Source organism: Pempheris klunzingeri, chromosome 4, assembly GCF_042242105.1.
Source record: "Pempheris klunzingeri isolate RE-2024b chromosome 4, fPemKlu1.hap1, whole genome shotgun sequence".
NCBI lineage: Eukaryota > Metazoa > Chordata > Actinopteri > Acropomatiformes > Pempheridae > Pempheris > Pempheris klunzingeri.
Window position 1 is genome coordinate 18,576,253 of NC_092015.1, and position 20,227 is coordinate 18,596,479.

The 20,227-nt window shown below is 42.9% G+C and overlaps 1 protein-coding gene across 1 annotated transcript; it reads left to right on the top strand.

Moving 5' to 3' along the window:
• Nucleotides 1-526: 526 nt before the first annotated feature.
• On the top strand, nucleotides 527-20,007 carry serpini1 (serpin peptidase inhibitor, clade I (neuroserpin), member 1). Its single transcript, XM_070829762.1, has 9 exons — nucleotides 527-584; nucleotides 11,333-11,621; nucleotides 12,445-12,675; nucleotides 12,934-13,128; nucleotides 16,966-17,170; nucleotides 18,370-18,467; nucleotides 19,457-19,543; nucleotides 19,691-19,780; nucleotides 19,896-20,007. Exons 2-9 carry the CDS (start codon nucleotides 11,354-11,356, stop codon nucleotides 19,970-19,972), a joined length of 1,251 nt encoding a protein of 416 aa, XP_070685863.1. The 5' UTR covers nucleotides 527-584; nucleotides 11,333-11,353; the 3' UTR covers nucleotides 19,973-20,007.
• Nucleotides 20,008-20,227: the final 220 nt, after the last annotated feature.

Sequence of the window (20,227 nt, forward strand, 5' to 3'; positions counted from 1 at the left end):
AGTTAAGCACAAGAATTTTAGCGGTTTTCTACTTTTAAAAAGCACACAATTACACAATTAAATACACTAAGTGCTAAAATAACCGCGAACTAAGCTAGTTAGAAACACACAGAGAAATTAACTATAACACGATAGGTCAAGATAGTTATCTGTCGATTCAAATGAATGTCAAACAATATTACACATAAAAAGCAACAGCTTAGCATTTAGTTAAATTATTATATTAATTTTCAAGAATATTCGTTACACAGTTAATATAAGTAAAATGTAAAACTGCGAGCTTGCAAAAAGAAAGAGGAAAAACGTTTAATGAAAGTATTGGGCCGTGCGACACCCACACACACGATAAAGGTAAACTTATTTGATTGTCCGTAGAGGCGAAGCCGGAAGCAGGAAGTAGTGAGTCATTTTGTTCCTCGTCGACACTCTTTGGTCGACGTTCATTGGGCCAATCGACGTGGAGGGGCGGAGCCTGCGGCAAATGAACAAGCAGCGAGCTGCGGCTCTGGAGGAGAGCAGCAGAGAGAGACCGCGCACATCCATCCATCCATCCATCCATCCACCTTAGCAAACACCGTCTGTCGGTAAGAGCTGTTTTATACAATAACCTGCACTGGTTCAGTCACTGAAGCTTTGCTTATTTATCTGAACAACATGACAGGATAACAAACCTTAACTGATCAGATATTGTAAGATTTAAAAAAAAAAAGATCCCTATTTCTGAGTTTTTCCGTGGAATATTTTTAAGAAGGTGTAGGAATGTGAAGATGTGATGGGATTTTTTTATGAGATGAGTGCAATAGTGCGATTATTGTGGTGTAATCCACATGTGTAATGTTAGGCTTTTAATAAGTGGGCGGGTGGAGACACGCGTTGCTGCCAAACATATTTCTTCAAGCCTATTGATTAAAGCCGTTACCCGTGTGTCCACCACCCAATGCTGCTTAATTTCTGTCTCTAAATCTGCGATCGCACTGATTGTTTTTGTTGTTTGTTTGTTTGTTTGTTTGTTTGTTTCACTGGAGACAAGCTCGGGCATTGCAGTGTGGGTCTTGTCCTTGAAATACAGGCAAAGGCGCAGCGAGTGAATGTGTGTGAATTAACGAGGCGGATTGTAGTAGCCTGATCCTACCCTATCCCCACCCCACGCACACATACACACACTCACACACACACACACACACATAAAGACACACACCACATGCTATTCCTCCATGCAGAGGTGTGTATGTGTGCGTGAATTGCGCTTTTGGTGAAAATCCATGTGACAGAGTCCACAGATTCAACTGGTTCAGATATCCGAGAGAGAGAAAAGCACAATATATTTTATTTATATGTAAAAAAAAAAATTACCTTTCAGCTCAGGTTAAATCAAAGGAATTTTACAGTGATACCATGTAAGGAAAAAAAAGAACGCCAACACATGGTCAATAATAAACAATTCAGTGTTCCTCCTTCTCATGTCTCATTCTTTCAATCCACCTATGATCTCTTTTATCTCTGCAACTAAGATAATGACCTGCTAAATCCTCTTTTAGGCCCACAGTTCAGAGAAAGCACTATCCCTGTCAATCATAATCTCAAAGTATTAATCCCACATGCATCTGAATCACTGGTTGATATACAGCCTGCAGTGTTCTCCCTATGCTCTCCTGTGGTGTGTATATGTATGTGTGTGTGTGTGTGTCCTAACTATTCCCACTAAGCGCTGCATTAATTGCATTTCAATAATTAAATGTCTTTCAAATCATCCTAGCGAAACAACGAGAGAAGCGAGAGGCAACTGGCTGGGTTTGAATGCTGCATGTGTTTGACTTCCTACAATAACCTTGTGTGTGTGTGTGTGTGTGTGTGTGTGTGTGTGTGCAGGAGTGTTGATGTTTTTCTGTCAGTCCCATATTCTGCTACGAGAATAAGAGGAAATTTGCAATAAGCACAGCAGCTGACTCCAGACACACCGTCTCAGGCTAGAATCAAACCTGTTATGTGCTGCAGTATGAAGTGAGAAAAAAAAAAAAAAAATCTGATTTAATCTCTTTGTCATGAAATGCATTTACACCCGTGGTTACCGAATGTGAATTGACTGAAAATGCAGTAGAACAAAAGGCTGACAGTGAACAGGATGAAAACCATCTTATTCGTCTTCCAGACATGGAATTCGTACACATGAAAAACAGTGTGGCAGTTAAAATCTTAACCTTAGAGGAAATACTTAAAAACATAAAGAGGTGGCTAAACTAAACTTGGTCAGTTTTTTCCTCTTAATTTGTCCTTCTGCTTTCTAAATGAAGTCACACACTGAGGCACACCACCTGCACACACACACACACACACACACACACACACACACACACACACACACACTGAGGCAGCAGGTTTGTCCCTTGTACATTCTGCCGCAGCAAAGACACAGGGGATTAGTTTATACCTGGCCAGATAGGAGGATGGGAGCGCAGAGAGATTCAGAGAGAAAGAGGTCAGGAGCTTTATCAGCGAGTCACAGAGAGAGGAAATCAAGGGAATGGGAATGAATTATCTGTTTGATTTAATGCACCAAACCGTGAATGGTTAATATCACTGGATAAATACACTAAATCAGAAAAGAAACCTATAAGATACAGGTGATATTATCTGGTAATCTTTTAACATTTGACATTAATCTGTTTTTATTTTCCAAACAGTGGATATTCTAATTTCTGTACCAAACTCTGCACAAAATTGTGCAAATTTAAGGGAAATGCACTGCACCATTTCACAGCAATCTTTTCAACCTTTTGCAGTCTGTCCAGCTTACATCAACTCCCTGGTTCACACACACACACACACACACAACACGAGCGCCCTGGAATCGATCTGTCGATTGATTGGTGGCGTTGGGGTGGGCTGAGTGTAGACGAGGGGCAATGAGAGAGAGAGAGAGAGAGGCAGATCTCCGTGATGAGGACAGAAAAACTGTCAAAGGGATTTGGCGGCACCCATATTTTGCCCTCACTCAAACCCTACGTCTGCAGTCGGCCTGAAACATCGGCTCTCTCAGTCGCTTCTTCATTTTTGTACCTGTTGGTAAGCTGCCCCTCCACACCCCCGAAGTGAGCAAAATAACCACCGTTGGGTTTTTTCAGCGATTCAAGCGCCTTTTTTGTCGTTGTGCCATCTCTCTGCTCTCAGCCTCTTCACCTGCCGATCGCGTCTTATTCAGAATCTCCTGCCTCATCTCCCTTTCTTACCTCTGCCTCCCCCCAAACACGCACACACACACCCATGCACACATATCCCCCACAGGACTAGTTGATAGTGACCTTTCTTGTTCTCCGGTGTCTCCCTGGTCTTTAGTCCATTTGAAAAAGCCTCCAGTCTTTTCACTTTTACCACTGACCCCAAATAGAGGCCGATCCAATTACAGCTCAAACCTCCTAACTGCGCTCCCACAGCGCCGTGGCTGTTAGAGTGTGTGTGTGTGTGTGTGTGTGTGTGTGTGTGTGTGTTCTTCTGATACAGAGAAAGAAAAGAGACACTGTTGAGTGTGTCTTGGCAGAGTGTGGGGAGCAGTCAACCATCTTGCCATGCTGCGCAGGGGGTCGTTAGATATCACTGGCTCTGAGTCGTAGCTGGTATCTGCATGGAGGCTGCCTCTATTCAGCTTTTCAGTGCACTTCCCGTCGCTGTCTGTCTGTCTTTATTCAGCTCTTCCCCTCTTTTTTTGCTAATTTTCGATCCACATGTCCTTCTTGTTTTTGTTTGGTTTCCGTCTCTGCTCGTCTCCCCCCCCCCTCACCTCACCTCACAGTCTATTAAACTGTCTTCATACCTCTTTATCTCCCTCTGTGTGTCTCTCCCTCTGGGTGTCCCTGTTAGCAGGGATTAATAAAGGATTGTTAACCTCTGTTTGCCCTCTGTGGAGTGTACGGTGAGCATCCTGGGACTTCAGGCAGGTTATGTCATTTTCTAACAAGGGGCTGAATGAGCTAAGGCACTGAGCTGAGGATGGGCTGTAGATAGGTCATTTATTTTGCCACAGGAATGGATATTAACTGCAGGGGTGGAATTTAAAAGTGGAATAGTGGTAATCACAGCCAGGTTGGACTATTGGATGAGTGTGCAATGTAGCGTGAACGTGCATGGAAGATTACAGCGTAATAAAGCAATGACAGGGATCACAGTGTGTATATACAGTCATTTTAGTATATAGTTCTTACCACAGCATATACTGTCCGAGCTGGTCAACAACAAAATCAGTCACTGGCCCGTAGTTAAAGCGTGGTGGATGAACTACTGCTACACCCACAGCAGCACCCACGTAGCATTGTGCCTGAAATCCAGAAATATAAGGGAATATTTTAAGGAAAGCAAAAGACACAGTGCCTACACTATTAGTGACGCTGTTACAAAAGTGCTGTAGCATTTTAGTTAATCAGCTCTGGGCCTCTTAAATCAATCAGGGTTTCTCTCTCCACCAGTAGCGCTGTGCATTACAGCATATTTCTTGGGTTGCCTTCTAAATTACAGAAAATAATAATAATCTCTGAACACATTTCACACTTGATTATAATTTCCTGTGCGTGAGGACATTTAATTAAATGAATTAGCAACTTTACAAATGAAATGCTGTAAATGAGCCAATCCTGAAGACTGTTTGTGTTATATTAGATGTAAACCCTCCCCCAGGTTTTACTGTCCAGTTCAATCTGATCTCGCTGGATCTTAACTAAAACATAAAAATGTGGTTTATGTTAGGTGGATGAAATGCTTGCGATGCTGATGTAGGGATAACCACTGACTGCTGATTACCTTTATTTAACCTTACATTTTTGCTCCTTCAGCACCTCCTCCACCCGTGTCAAAACTGCACTGTTGACAAACGGTCACAGCTTTGGTCTTTTTTCACAGAGGACATTTTGACAGTCACAGTAAGAAAAGCACAAGTGTAAATAATGAAATTAATCATGGTTGAATTGCATTTAGCTGCTTCAGTCTCAGGGTCCTGGTTATTGTGCGCGGTGCCTCACTTTCACACTGCCGTGGCTTACTGGGACTCTCGAATAGAACAGAGCCATCGTCGGTGTTATTTCTAACACCTGTGCTTCTACTAGCATGACGAATCAAAATGTCTGCTGTGAAAAAGGTTTAGAGCAAGGGAGCTTTGTTAACGTAACACTAGCAGCAAAATAAAGCCTCACCTTTCACAGTAGCAGTGGAAAATATGACAGTCGCCAGTTTTAAAATTACACTTTGGGTCTTCAGATACGTAGATGGCCTAGTTTTACCTCGCTCTTTTGGTGATGAAATTTCCTCTAATGTTTACAGTTTAATGAAAAGTGTATTCGCTGACACGCTCCATCTTTATGTTTTAATGTAGAAAGCACCTGTGTGAATATGGCGGCGGTAATCGTGGCTTTGGGGGAGCGGTTGCGCTCCGCTTTTGAAGATGTTAAACCTCAGAGGATTTCATTTAAATGATTAACATGCACAGCGTAAAAAAAAAAAACCCAACTGTAATTTCCACAAAAACACATTTAAGTGGCAGTTAACTTACCTTCAAAAAGGCACAGTGTAATTATCATTTATTCATAAATGCATGAAAAGCGAATCCCTCTACATTTTGAGCTTCCGCCATCACGGACATGTATGCACCAAAGTGTGCCTCTAGATGAGACGAAGCACAGCTACCTAGCAGTTCAGCTGCTGTTGCCTGGTTGCTACAGAGCAGAGTGGACGATGAATTGTATCCACGTTATTAGGCACAGTTATGGAAGTCCCCACCTCCCCAAAGGAGTTTAGTGCTTCCTTTCTCCTAGGCTGCAGTGGAGTTAAAGGCTCTGCCCACTGGTGGGCTTTATTGCAGCCTTCCTGTGTACATTTTCTTCTCCGCCTTGGGAGTCTCCACGTCTCGGAAAGGTTGTCTAATCAAACTGGGAAAGTGAGAAACTCAAAGAGATGATTTGAGATTAGTGATGTAGGTCTAATCATTTTTAGTGTGAGTGTGCATGTCTTCTTGCATTTCGAGACTAGAACAATATGTAGAAAGCGGCCGCTGTGGCGCCTCCAAGGAAAACTTGAAAGTCGTGAATGATAATCAGACTCCATTATCTCTGTACTGCAAAGCCCTTTATAAATTAGACAGATTCATGGGGAAATCGGGCCAGATTACCATGCCATTTTTAACAGAGTAGAGATCGTAGAAATTCAAGGTTTTTCCGGGCCAGAGATAATCATAGACATCATTCTCTGCAATTTATTCCCACAGGGAAAGGCCTTGATGAAATGGGATGTTAACACTTTCACAGAATTCGTCAAAGCGCCTGTGAGCTTCAGTAGTTTGGAAGTGTACTCAGAGCCGGCGAACCAGCGTGCTGTGATTTGAGCTGAAGCAGAGAAGTGGGCTTAAGAGGAAGATACTGTTGGGGGACTTTGCTGTAGCTCCATAGTGATCACTTCTAGAGGAAAAGAAGAAGAGTCGGCGCTTGCCTTGTTTTTGCAAAATTACTGAGTGCAGTCAGTATCCTGCGTGTGTGTCTGTGGGGAGTGTGAGTGTGTGTTTTTGTACCAGACAATGTCACAGGGTGCACTGAGTGACAGAACTGGAGCTGGTGTGAGGAGCTCTTGCAAAGAGAGGGTTTACGTGAGGCAGAAAGTGCTGAGTAGTGTGTGAAAAAAGGAAAGACAGTTTATCTGCCTACATGGAAGGAGGAAGATATCTCTTAAGGGTAAAAATTCTCTGTCAGCCTGGCAAAACGAAAAATGTCCATCACTTGCTGTTGCCTTGGTAACCCTGACTTGGAAGTGTATGTGGAAATGTGTACTTCAAAGTGTGTGTGTGTGTGTGTGTGTGTGTGTGTGTGTGTGTGTGTACCTGTGGACTTGAAGCACAAATGCGGATGTCCATGTTTAATAAATTCCCCTGTCCGCCGAAGCATGCTGTCTCAAGGTGTTGGGTTTAAATGGCAGTAAGGATTAACGTACGTGCTGTGGATTTGGGTGACGTCACATTTTAATTGTCGAAATGTCAACTGCCGATCTATTCTGTCTGAGAATTAGGATTACACAGAGGGATTAGAGCTGCTTTTAAAGGCCAGTGAGTTTAATTGCATGGAATTAATCAAGTTGTCAGGATTAAACTCTTGCAACTTAAACCATGAGAGATTTTCTGACATATTCCGTTCTTTTAGTCACGAGAGAACATTTTATAGCTGGGTGTTGGGTTTCCCCACCTACCTGGGAGGCACGCTGGGAACCCCGCCTAAGGAGAATGGAGCCAAAGTTGGGCTCATAGTCATCAATGGTCAAACTGGCAAAGTGTGGGATCCTCTTGCAGACAGCGTGCCACAACCCAAAAGGTCAGAATGGTGTCACCGTTACAAGTAATAGCCAGCCACCCATGGTGTTATTATCCACTCACACATGCACACTTGCACACAGACACACAGAGGTGCACACACAATGATGCTCCTCACTACTTTGCCTGGCTTAACTGCATGGCTGGGTCTTTCCTTACAGAAAGCAGGGCTGTCTGTCTCAGAAAAGTTCAGCTCCCACAGCTCAGAAGGTCAGGAACATTACCTCCATTTACATCTCTGCCAGCCGCCCCCTCCCTTCCCTCAGCCTTTCTCACTCTCCCTGGATCTCTCTCGCTCTCTCTGCAATGTCTGACTCACTGCACAACATGTGAGAGCAGGTGAACGCACGTGACTAACTGTATATTAAATGCAATACGTCAGTTTTGTGCCTTTGGGCATCATCTGATTTCTCTTCCCCAGTGTAAATATATTTAAAGTTGTGGATCATTAATGCAGCAAGAGTGTTTCCGAGGTTTTAACCACAACTTCTGTGCCAGCCAACTTGATGGACCATACAGCCACCGAATGAGATGAGTCAATTCTAACTTAATATATGATCTCGTTAAATATCTCACAGTATCTTAATCTCAATTTAACTTCATTCAATTTAAAACACGTTTGTTTTGCTCTGCACTTTTGGTGCTGTCAACAAGTCCTGTGAAAAGAAGCAAAACCAATAATGCACCAGTCCATCTCTCAGCACTCGGACCTCCCTGCTGTCTCTAGCTATCAGCCCAAAGCCCGTTTGTTCCAACTGAAGCTGTCACATTTTAAAGAATTTGCTTAAACCAGCAGGGCACTGTGGTTTTTAGCACACATTACTCAAGCAGAAGTAAATAAGAATTTGTTGACTATTTTCAGAGGCAGATTAATGCACATGTGGCACTGTGGGACTGACTCAAAATCATATCAGGCTTTGGCTCCATGTTGGACAGATCAATTCACTTTGGTTTTGTTGTTTTAATTGGATTTTCTTTCAGTAAAATAATTAGATACCAAGTTTTATGCCTTGAAAACAATGGACGCCATATAAACAGTGCAGTCCAAACTCAACAAAAACATATCTGTGTAACTCCGGTCCATGTGATGAAACTCTGTGAACTCAAATGCATTTCCTTTTGCTGACTCATGCGGATGCAAATCCAGCTGGCAGTGTGGTCAGTGCCATGCTTGTCAAAAGCAGTTTGTCAGAATACTTATCGATGGAGAACAAACAAGACGGGATCTTGACTGTCAGTTTAGAGGGACGCTAAGTGGAAGTGATGTGTGGTGATATGTGTTTTGCAAGAGAATGAGGGACCTTGATGGCCAAGCTCTGCCTATTCAATCAGGAGGTATTACTTTAAGGAAAAGGCTCATTTAGTTTTTTGTCAATACTAACAATTGCCATGACAACAATCACTCCCACGCCAACGTTCATTTTGAAGATGTAAATCTTTAAAAATTACTCACAAATATATAGTTACATTTTTCATAAAAGATAAATAATTTCCTAAAAAAAAAAAAAGATTGCTGTAATTTTCTCAGACATTAACTGTAAAAACGTAGTGAAATTGCTATTAACTGCTTTCAGCTGCAGATAAGGTGCAGTAATTCCCAGAGATCGGGTCGTGACCGGCAGGCGGGTCGCAGGAGATTTTATTTGGGTCACCGAATACATTTCCAGAATTTCTTTTAGATTCGTGTGCTCTTTTGAGCCATGTGAGAGAGCAGATTTCTACTTTCTTCTGCAGATGAGCGCCTGTTAACGCCTAAATGCGCTCATTTGGTCTTATGTAAAAGGTTTTAATAAGTGTTTTTTTTAGGACTATTTAACTAATGTTTGTGTTTTCAAATGTGCAAACGGCCATTATGTATTACCTATTTAAGATAATATAAGGTGATGTGGAAATCATTTATATATTATGACAGCAGATGTGGGATTGAGTCCAAACAAAACTACAGTATCCATGTCGCTCGGTGCACCAGTGTGGCTCCTTTATGTGTCTTCAACAGTTTTTGGGTAACAATGGAGGCCCGGGGCACAGAGGAATAAGAGCGACATCGTGCTTTGACCACATAGACACAGAGCACCAGGATCATCTCATTGTTAGCTTTGGTCTTTTAATGGAATTTGTCGAAAATAAGAAAAACTATCACCAGACTAATCCTTTAATGGATTTGACATGAATGCGGTCCCCCAGGTTGGGCTGCTGTACTTTGGAGGGAAAATAGTTAGTCACATGCCAGTGCACAGCAGAGGAAAGCACAGGACACAACAGGATGGGGCACTAATTTTCTGGCCCATTGTTGTTGTTGTTGTTGTTGACTCTCAGGTACATTGTGACCACAGTCACCTGCCGTCCCACACGTACAGTAGCAGCCAGCAGATTCCAGCCCTGCATGGGACTGCTAATAGAGTCCTTTATACAAACCGTATAATGACAGCAGCACAGCAGAGAGAGAGAGACGAACAACAAAACAAAGGTCCATGTGTTAGTTCACACTTTATCACCGCGCTCGATATCTTTCTCTACTCTCTCTCTCTCTCTCTCTCTCTCTCTCTCTCTTTTTATGTTAAATATCATTGACTCTCTGTCTTTTTCTTTTTTTTGTTGTTGTTTGGGCAGCAGAAAACAATGTTGCCTGGCAACGACAGCGCCAGAGAGATGGTGCAGTGTGTGTGTGTACATACCTTGTCATTTCAAAAAGTATAAAGGGAGGGTTAAAGAGAAAGGAAAGGTAGGAAAGGAGAGCGATGTTATGAAGGATGGGGGTGGGGGTGGGGGGGGGGGGGTGAAAAAGAGGGCGAGAAGTGTGATGGCGTGGAAAGATGAAGGGAACGATGGAGGATGGGGGGAGGTAAAAGGCCTCCTCCTAATCAGTCATTGAGTACAGATAGACAGAAACTCGTCCGCTCGCACACGAAGGCTCAAACACACACACACACACACACACACACACACACACACACACACACACACGCAGGGGGCAGATCAGATTTTGAAGGAAAGAAGCTGATTTAACTCAAGATGATAAGAATGGCCATAAAATATGTATGAGCTCATTTAGCAGATGTGCTCTGAACAGCAACACTGACTGCAGTCAGCAGTACAGCCGTAGTTACCGCCTGTTCTCGTTGTTTATGTACCATCTCACTGCCTCTCATGATCTCTATCTCTCTCTTTGTGTCTGTTACTTCTGGAACTGTGTACAGCTCTTCGGTTGCATATTCATATTTTCATTTCCTCCTTCTTTTTCGTTTTTTCCTCCCCACTTCTATTCCTGACCCACTGCCCTTTCATCTGCATCCATTTAAGACCCCCAACCGTTGTTTCTTCTATTTAATCTCTCTCCTTTCATCACACTTGTTCCTTCATCTGGAGCACCGTTAAGAAATAGAGTCCTCTTTACAGTTCTAAGTTCACCTCTGCTAACAAGTTGAAATTGTTAGCTGCTATTTTCCCTCATTTGCCTTCACAGTTTAAATTGAAAGAACGATCGACTGACTGACTGTTTTCTGTCCCCGTCCTCTCCTCTCCTCTCCTCTCCTCTCCTCTCCTCTCTTTTCGTCACCCCACATCCCTGCTCGCCCTCTCTTTCATCTGTCTCCCTCCCTTTCAAAATCCTCTTGTCCTTCATCTCTTTTTCTCCTTTGCGCAATAATCTTCTCTACCTTTATCTCTCTCCCTCCCTCCCCTCTGCAATCCTCCTCTCTCTACTTTTGGCTCTGTCCCTCCCCAAATCATTTTCTCTCTTTCATCTTGTTTTCCTTCCTTCCACACCTCTTCGGGTGCCCATCCCCCTTCCATCTCTCCAATCACTCATTTCCTGTTCCTTAACCCCCCCACCACCATCCTTCATTCATCTTTCTATCTTTCCTCCAAACATATTTCTCCTCCACCTTTGGCTCATTCACTTCATCCTCCTTTTTCCCCCCTCTCCCTCCCTCCATCATCACATTAAATTCCTCTTCTTTGTCTTTGCGTCCAACCCTCATACATCCCTCCTTCACCCAGCTCCCCGTGGTCTGTGCTGCCATGTTGATCCTGGACGTTATGTCCCCGCTCCTCCTCTTCTCCATCCTGTTGCCGCGCTACGGTTGCCGGGCGGCGGACATTCCGGAGGACTCCACATCAGAGTTCTCGGTCAGACTGTACCACCGGCTGCAGGCGGCGGGGGATCAGGACAACATCATTTTCTCCCCGCTGAGCATGGCTGTGGCCCTGGGCATGGTGGAGCTGGGAGCCAGGGGGGCTTCACTGGAGGAGATCCGACAGGCTGTGGGATTCAGCCACCTGCTGCCAGGTGAGAGACGCAGTCACAAACACAGGTGAAGGAAGAGGAGCTGGATCCAGATTATGAATGGGTCTAATGAAAGATGCTATCCAGTTGCTTTATGGGAAATGTAGGAACGAGCATTTTTGGAGCTTGCCCCAACCAGAATACCCCTTTAATGTAACATAATTGTATGAATTGATCTTAACCACAAACCTCATACAACATCCACAAAAAACAGACACATACGGCACATGTACATGTCCCCACACACCGTTAGACACAGCATGTGTTCAATATGCAGAAATTTTCCAGGTAGCTGATTTCTGAGTTCAAGTGTATACCACCTATTCATTCACTATGCATGGCCATTTTTGTCCTAAATCCTATTTAAACTTGATTAGTAATGTATATTCTCAAGGAGTCAAAAGCCAGTCGTCGTTTCCATTTTAAGTATTAATTTATTCTTTGTTTTGTGACGCCTATGACCATTTTTCAAGGCCAGTACATTTGTTACATATTCAAAAACTTTCTACACTAGTTTTAATGACTGTGAGTTCACCTGACCATGAAAGAAAGCTGAATGGCACGAGAAAGGCACATAAAAGTACTGAGAGTTAAGTGCTAGGTCTAATATAAAATATGCTTACATATGTGCCCAGTTTCTTATCTTCTCATACATTTATTTGCATGTTATATGCATAAAATTTGAAAATTTCTATTACTGTACTGTTGAACAAAAGCACCGTATGGGCCTTAAAGTAATGCATGCAACGGTGATCATATCCACAGCACTGTACTCTGTATACGTACGTTCAATATGAATGTGTGCGTCTCTCCCTCCCTTCTGTAGGCGCAGAGTTCTCTTTGCTGCAGAACCTGACGGCGGCTCTGCTGGGCGATGACGCCCACTACGTCATCCGATTTGCCAACAGCCTCTTCCTGCAGGAAGGCGTCACCTTTAACCCAGAGTTTCTGCATCTGATGAGGAAGTACTTCCGGGCTGACGTGGAAACCGTAGACTTCAGCGAATCAGCAGCCGTGGCCGAGCAGATCAACAGATGGGTGGAAAATCATACAGAGAGTGAGTTTGAGACGGGGGCATAGAACATATAATAGAAGGGGAACAAAGGAAAGGAGGGCAATAATATGAACATGAATATGAATATGAACATACTGTGAAGTATCATTGTTTGATCACATCATCTTGTACAAAAACAAACTGTTTTCAATACATTTCCAATCCTCATTTGAACAAATCTCTGTCCTTATCCTTGTGTTGTATCACAGCACACAAAAACAACTACAGATCCTAATACACTGTACAAATCACTCGCTCCAGGTAAGATCCGTCAGCTGCTATCAGCCGAGGACTTCAGCAGCGTGACCCGCCTGACCCTGGTGAACGCCGTCTACTTCAGAGGCTCCTGGAAAAACCAGTTCAGGCCAGAGAACACCAGAACCTTCTCCTTCAGCAAGGACGACGGCTCTGAAGTCCAGACACTCATGATGTACCAACAGGGAGACTTCTACTACGGTAGGGATGAGCTATGTGTGTGTGTGTGTGTGTACGAGTGTACGTCTTTAGAATTGTACTTGCGACTCTTTTTTCCGGAGCCCTTGAATTTCAGCTCACATTTCCTGGGGTTATTTAAAATGTTAATCTCAGATCTAAAATATTCATATTTGGAGTGTTATTCCCAGGAAAGACTCCTCGTTTGTGCTCTGTGGGCACGGCTGCTAAAATGTTCTCTCTAAATCCTCTAGTATGTCTGTTTGATTTAGTAGTGTAATTTGAAGGCCATTTTGTATATGTCGTACAATATTAGCGGTATGGTGACTGTCATGTAGTACTATACCAGGTTAAACTAAATCTGCTCTGACAGTTGGTAGAACAAACAACACAGTCTGATTTTGTACTTCATTTCACTTTTTCCCCCACATTCACTCACCTGTCCTTTTTACTTTATCTGTTGGGTCTTTGGGGTGTTTCATTAATGTCTGCTTCTATTTATATTATTGGATGTCATATTTTGTCAGTTGCTATGCTCATTTTCAAGAAGTCAGAGTAATTTTAGAGTGGATAAGCCACTGTGAATTTCCAAATCTCCCTGAAAAGACCTTTCACGTCTCTCAAATTTAATACTTAGTCATTAAATTTTCACATGCAGCACACAAGCCGCTGTGCATTTAGTTTCAATGGATCACAGGCCAATTAACTTTTAACTGTTTAGTCTCTACTATGTTACATAATATAGAAAAATGTACATCACACATATCCTGAGCCCAAGGTGCCCTCCTTAACGCACTAGTTTTGTCATGCCAACAGTGTGAAATCCAATGATCTTCAGTTTATATTTATATAAAACTGGAATATTTGCAATTTTGTCTGGCTCAGTGGCAGATTTTTTTTCTGCTTTTTCATACCTAATATTGGTAAATGTGATGTTCTCAGGATGTTGTTATATAACAAACTATACTCAGGCAGTACATGTAATACACTCTCTGGGGCTTACTGTCTGAGTTGGTGATGTCTTAAAGTTCACAATGTTTTTTTAAGCCTTATACATTTTAAAGGCTACTTTATCAAAGTCATCAATCTGGCTGTTTTCACTTCGGAGTTGCTAAGAAGTTGAACAATTTTCAGATTAAGTTGACCCACAGCCTGAGATTAAAATGCAATAAAACTAGGTATTTTTCCTACTGATCTCCACAAAATACATATACACTCCAACGTGAAAATCAATTTAAGAAAATCTAACATTAATTGAAAATAAACAATTTAAATAACTTAATGAAGCATCTCTTAAACTATGCCTAGATACCCTCAAGATAATACAATAAGTCAATTTCCAGCACCTGTATGGCATCACAGCACTTAACATGATGACATGAATGAAAACATCTGTTTATCGTCGTCCCTGCGTTTTGAAGTGCAGTCTCACACAAAGACAGCAACATGGGCTCCAAAGACCTCTAAAAACAAGTCTGTGACAAAGTCTATTGACAAAGGTACACATCAGGTGAGGGTTTAGAAGATACCTCAAAGACCATCATTAAAAAGTAGAAAGCCTATGGCACCGAGCACGGCCTACCAAGATTAAGGGATCCATCTAAACTAGACGACCAGCAGAGAGACGACACAGAATCCATTGATAACCTTGAAAGACCTACAGGGTTTGGTGGCCAACAGAGGGCAGCACGTGCACCACACAGCAGTGTCAAAGATATTACACACATCTGGCCTGTATGAGAGGGTGTCAAGAAAAAAGCTGTTTCTGAAAAAGGCCCATCTGGAAGCCCCTTTGAAGTTAGCGAAGACACACCTTGAAGATCCTGCAACAATCTGCCGAACAGTTTTGTGATCTGATGAATCCAAAATAAGACTTTCTGGCATACATGCCAAACATACGAAACACAAACACGGCCCATCAGCAGAACAATACAGCCGGACTGTGAAACGTAGCAGTGGCAGCATGATGTTGGTGGGAAAAAGACTAAAAAATTTTTCAGAAATTCATGATCTAACCAAATAATGACAATGGCTGTTGTGGAGTGGCCAAGTCAAAGCCCTTACCTGAGTCGCTTGGAAATTTGTGGAATGATGTGAGGATTCCTGTCCAGCAGCGGAAACCAATAAAACTCTCCCAGCACAATGCTCCTGATGTGGATGCTCCTGAAGTGCTCTACCAAGTATACAATCGAGGGGGAGTATACCTAAGAAATTAAGAAATTTCACTTTTGTTCAGTAAATGCACTTTGTAAATGATTTCACTGCATTCATATGATATGTTGTATATTTGGGGTCAAAGCAAAGCAAGTCCCATGTTGCTATATGAAATTCACAAACCACAGCAACAAACGAGGTGTAAAAACTTTGAAGGGGGTGTTTTTTATTTTTTATCCATTGTATATGCGTCACATATTGGTGTGTGTGGTGCTTTGCCAGCACTGTGCGGTGCAAGACGGGAGTCCTGCAGGTTGCCTATAATGCCGTCAGATCTAAATGATTCAGTCTGTCTTTTTTTTTTTTTTGCATGCAGTCATTTTTTGTCTGACGTACTGCCAAACAGGCTTACAACAGATTCTTACCGCACTGCTGCTAAAATTGGTGCATTTGAGTTATTTTGGTGTGTTCTGGCTTTGTGTTGTGAGATTGCATACACCTACGTTCACAGGGTGCACGCGCACTCATCCTCGCACGCTCGGGATCAAGGAAATCTGTGTATGCGTGAACTGGTGAATGTGCGTGCGTGTTTGTGTGATGAGCGTAGCGTGTGCATGTGTGGATGTGTGTGCTTAAGAACTGCAGAACAGGGACAGGTCCTTGGGGAGAAGGCTGCGTTTGTATTCTCATTTTGAAGCACAATCGTATTGGTTAAGTAAAATGTTTCAGGAAGTCACACCCCACTCCTCTGCTGCAACATTGCCTCACTCTGCATCAGCGGCTGCTACACAGAATGCCGCATGCAAGTTAATGAAGGATGATAAGTCTTTTTGTTGTAATTTTCCCTTTTAAGCGTCTTCAAAAGGAAAATCATGTGCAAAGATTGGGATAAAGTCTGGCAGTGTTAATTGCTCTATAATCTCCATCTCACACTGCAAAAACCTGAGTAAGTGAGATAATCTTATATTTAGATTTCAAATCTGGTTGGACTTGCCTTGAGTATAAAAGGATTAACTCATCCTGACTAACAAACACTGTCTCGCTTGATTCAAGTAAATGCTCTTTGTCTTGATAAGAATTTTTATCTGTGGGTTTTATTTAATGAGATACAAGGGACAAGTCTGCTGAAGATCCACCTCAAGGCTATGAAGATATCGCTTCGTAGCCTCTGCAGTGCATTTGTAGAGAGATATTAGCTCTTACAGATGTTTGCAGGCACGTTCATATGTGCCCTTGTCTCTGAATGAGCGTGGGTGAGTGTATTTGATGTGTGTGCATATGTACATATTCACATATACGTGCAAGGATGTGTGTTTTCCTAGATCCCAGAGTGGTTCGTGTAAAAGGGCATTGCACTGACAGACGCACTCAAACACACCATCCTTTCCTGCCTAATTAAATTTTGGTTTGATTTCAACAGAGCACCCTCTGTAGTCCAGGACTACACACTGTATGCATGTTATACATTTTCACAAGTGTAATCAAACCCTTTGAAGTGAAGCGTCAGTGCTTTTTAATTAGTGCATCTGGGAAATGACCACACATGCTGTAATCAATACACTTGATCAATGTGCTTACATATGTGCATTTTCCTCCTCAGCAAAGTTCACAAACACCACTACGCTTGTGTGTGTGTGTGTGTATGTATGGTTGCACATGTGTACGTTTCTTTCAATCCCTGTATTTGTGTTTGTTTAACTCGACCAGGTGAGTTCAGCGATGGCTCACAGGAAGCTGGCGGTGTGTACCAGGTGTTGGAGATGCCCTACGAGGGGGAGGACATGTCCATGCTGATCGTTCTGCCTCGGCAGGAAGTTCCGCTGGCTTCCCTGGAGCCCATCATCAAAGCGCCACTGCTGGAGGAGTGGGCTAACAATGTCAAACGGCAGAAGGTGGAGGTCTACCTGCCTAGGTAAGAGATTACACTCACAAATATATATAGTCACAGGCCACTTTATTAGATACACCTGTTTAACTGCTCATTGACATCTAATCAGCACGTTGCAGCAGCTCGCTGCGTTCAGGCATGTAGACATGGTTAGGTCAGTCTGCCTTAGGTCGCACCAGGCATCAGAATGGGGAAGAAAGCTGATCTGACTTTGACCACATCATGGTTGTTGGTTGCAGCCGTTCTCTGTGTGAAAATGCCTTGTTGATGGCAGAGGTCAGAGGAGAATGGCCAGACTGATTGAAAGGCATCAGTAATTCAAACGACCACATGTTACAATCGGAGTATGCAGAGGAGCATCTCTAAACGCTCAATGTATCAAACCATGAAGCAGATGGGCTACAGCAGAAGTAACACTCACTGTCAGCTAAGGACAGGAAACTGAGACAAATTTGACACAAAAGATTGGACAAGCATTGCCTGGTCTGATGAGTCTCCGTTTCTGCCTAGACAGTTGGGCCACAATTTGGTGTAAACTACATAAAAGTATGGATCCAGCCGGTCTTGTATCAACAGTCCAGGCGTGACATCAGACTGATGTCTTGAACATGACAATTGACGAGATCCCTGTACCCAAATGGCCTCCACTGTCACCAGATCTCAATCCAGTAGAATACATTTTGAATGTGATGTGCAGCCAACAAAGCTGCAGCAACTGCATCATGCTATCATGTCAATATGGACCCAAATCTCTGGGTTTATATAACCAGCAGCACCATGTTGAATCTATGCCACAAAGAATTAAGGCAGTTCTAAAGGCAACTGGGGATCCAACCTGGTACCAGCAAGGCGTGCTTAATGAAGTGAGATCACTTGTGCTGTGTTAACTTTGAGGTGAAATGGTGGCTATTAAAACAGAATTTTCATTCTAAGGGCATCAAAACTGCTGAAATGTAAATTACCACCACAAATGAAGGACCGTGAAATGTTAAACGGTGTTTTTTTTCCTTTAAAAATCTACCCATTAACCTCCACACTGTACCATGCATGCAATGTGATGATAACTTAGTATTTCAGCTAATGCTACGGTGGCAAAACACAATAAGATGCACATGTAGGGTTTCATGTCTGACCTCTTTGTCCCAGGATGATCTCTAAATCAACCTCCTGCATCCCACTGAGTCCCACAAATTTCTCTCTTAAACTCTGACTGCACTGTTCAGGTTCAAAGTGGAGCAGAAGATCGACCTGAGGAGCACTCTGCAGGATCTAGGAATAAAGAACATCTTCACCAACGACGCAGACCTCTCCGCCATGACAGGTAACAGTCAGCCGAGTGGAAGACCACAGGCATATGAGACACACATGTAGACACAGATGAGAAATAAACTCCCAGAAGGGTTCAGCATGACAAGTTGATATTTCTGCGTCTTGGCTGCGATCAAGTAGCCTCCAGTACTTTCTAAGGTAACCAAGGTAACTGGCACCGAGTGGGCAGGTCAGAGTTGTCACATCATCTGGTAAAAATAGACCCAGAGAGAGAGAGAGAGAGAGAGAGACAGATGTGTACATAGAGACGGAGGAATAGAGACACACAAATATGTTGGGATAGTTTGCATCTAAAGCGAAAAAATCTGATCCCACTGAAAGCCGAACAAATGACACACACACACAGAAGTAGCATTGAAAACTAAAATATAACATAAAATAAAGGTAGGTGAAGAAAAAAATAACTATATGAGGAGCCACTAATGCTCTAGACTTACAGAGAATAACTACTTTGAACTAAAATGAATTACTAAAACAGCGTAAAGATCATTACAAACTCAACACCCTTCATGTTCATTGACCCGTTCTTAGGCAGCTTGTTCTTGCTGGTCAGGTGGAGCTGGCATTATGTTGTGAATCACAGTCTGCAGGCTGTACAAGACGTGCTTCTGTCCTGCACATCTTGTCCTAGCTAAAAACAGCCTCAGCTCAACATGTACTCCAAAGACATGGTCTGTTCTGGCAGGAGGGTAGATAAGAGAGGGTGTTTTTTTTTTTTTAAATGCCTACAATCAAATCATTTGGATTTTCTGTCTGATCAGACATCACTTCTTTCAAATGGCAGTCCGTGATGTCACCGTTAATATGTGCGCACTCTCTGTACCAGCTTCCACTGTACCCTGAGCTTCAAAAGAAAAAGAGCGTCATTCTCAAATTAGACCCAGCGTCACACCATCTTCACATGTCAGAACAAGTGATCAGTATTCTGAAGATAAGGTGCTGATCTGTGTGTGTGTGTGTGTGTGTGTGTGTGTGTAACAGATGGCAAAGACCTGTACATTGGGAAGGCAGTACAGAAGGCTTACCTGGAGGTGACTGAGGAGGGGGCGGAGGGAGCTGTCGGGTCAGGTAGACTTCATCCTTTATTCTTCGTCATGATCTTCAGACACTTCAAACACTGCCACATATATAACATAAAACAACATAAGTCTGTTTTACTAAACACCCCCCCCCCTCTGTCAGAAAATAACTGCCCTCTCTTCCTCTTTCCCTCAGGAATGATTGCCCTGACCAGGACTCTGGTGCTGTACCCACAGGTTATGGCCGACCACCCTTTCTTCTTTGTCATCAGAAACCGAAGGACAGGTGTGTGTGTGTGTGTGTGTGTGTGTGTGTGTGTCCCTGTATATGTCAATACAGCTCTGAACATTTAAATATGTGTGTTTTGACCTGACTTTCTATCCATCCCTTCCTCTCCCAGGGTCCATCCTCTTCATGGGCAGGGTCATGACCCCTGAAGTCATCGAGCCCAACGACCATGACTTTGACTCCATGTAACCACGGTGGGAGGTCACCCGATATCAGCCAATCTGATCCTGACGTCATAAACGCTACCTATCCCCCTATCGCCATCTCCAGCTGTATTTTATACTCTTGGGAAAAAAAAAATATATTAACTAAATATTATACAATATATTATATATTGAAATATGACATACGACATATAATGTTACTGTGTTTTGATACTGGAAGCTTTAAACTCTTGGATACAGACATGCGGAAAGAGGAAGATGTAAATATTCTCTAGTACAT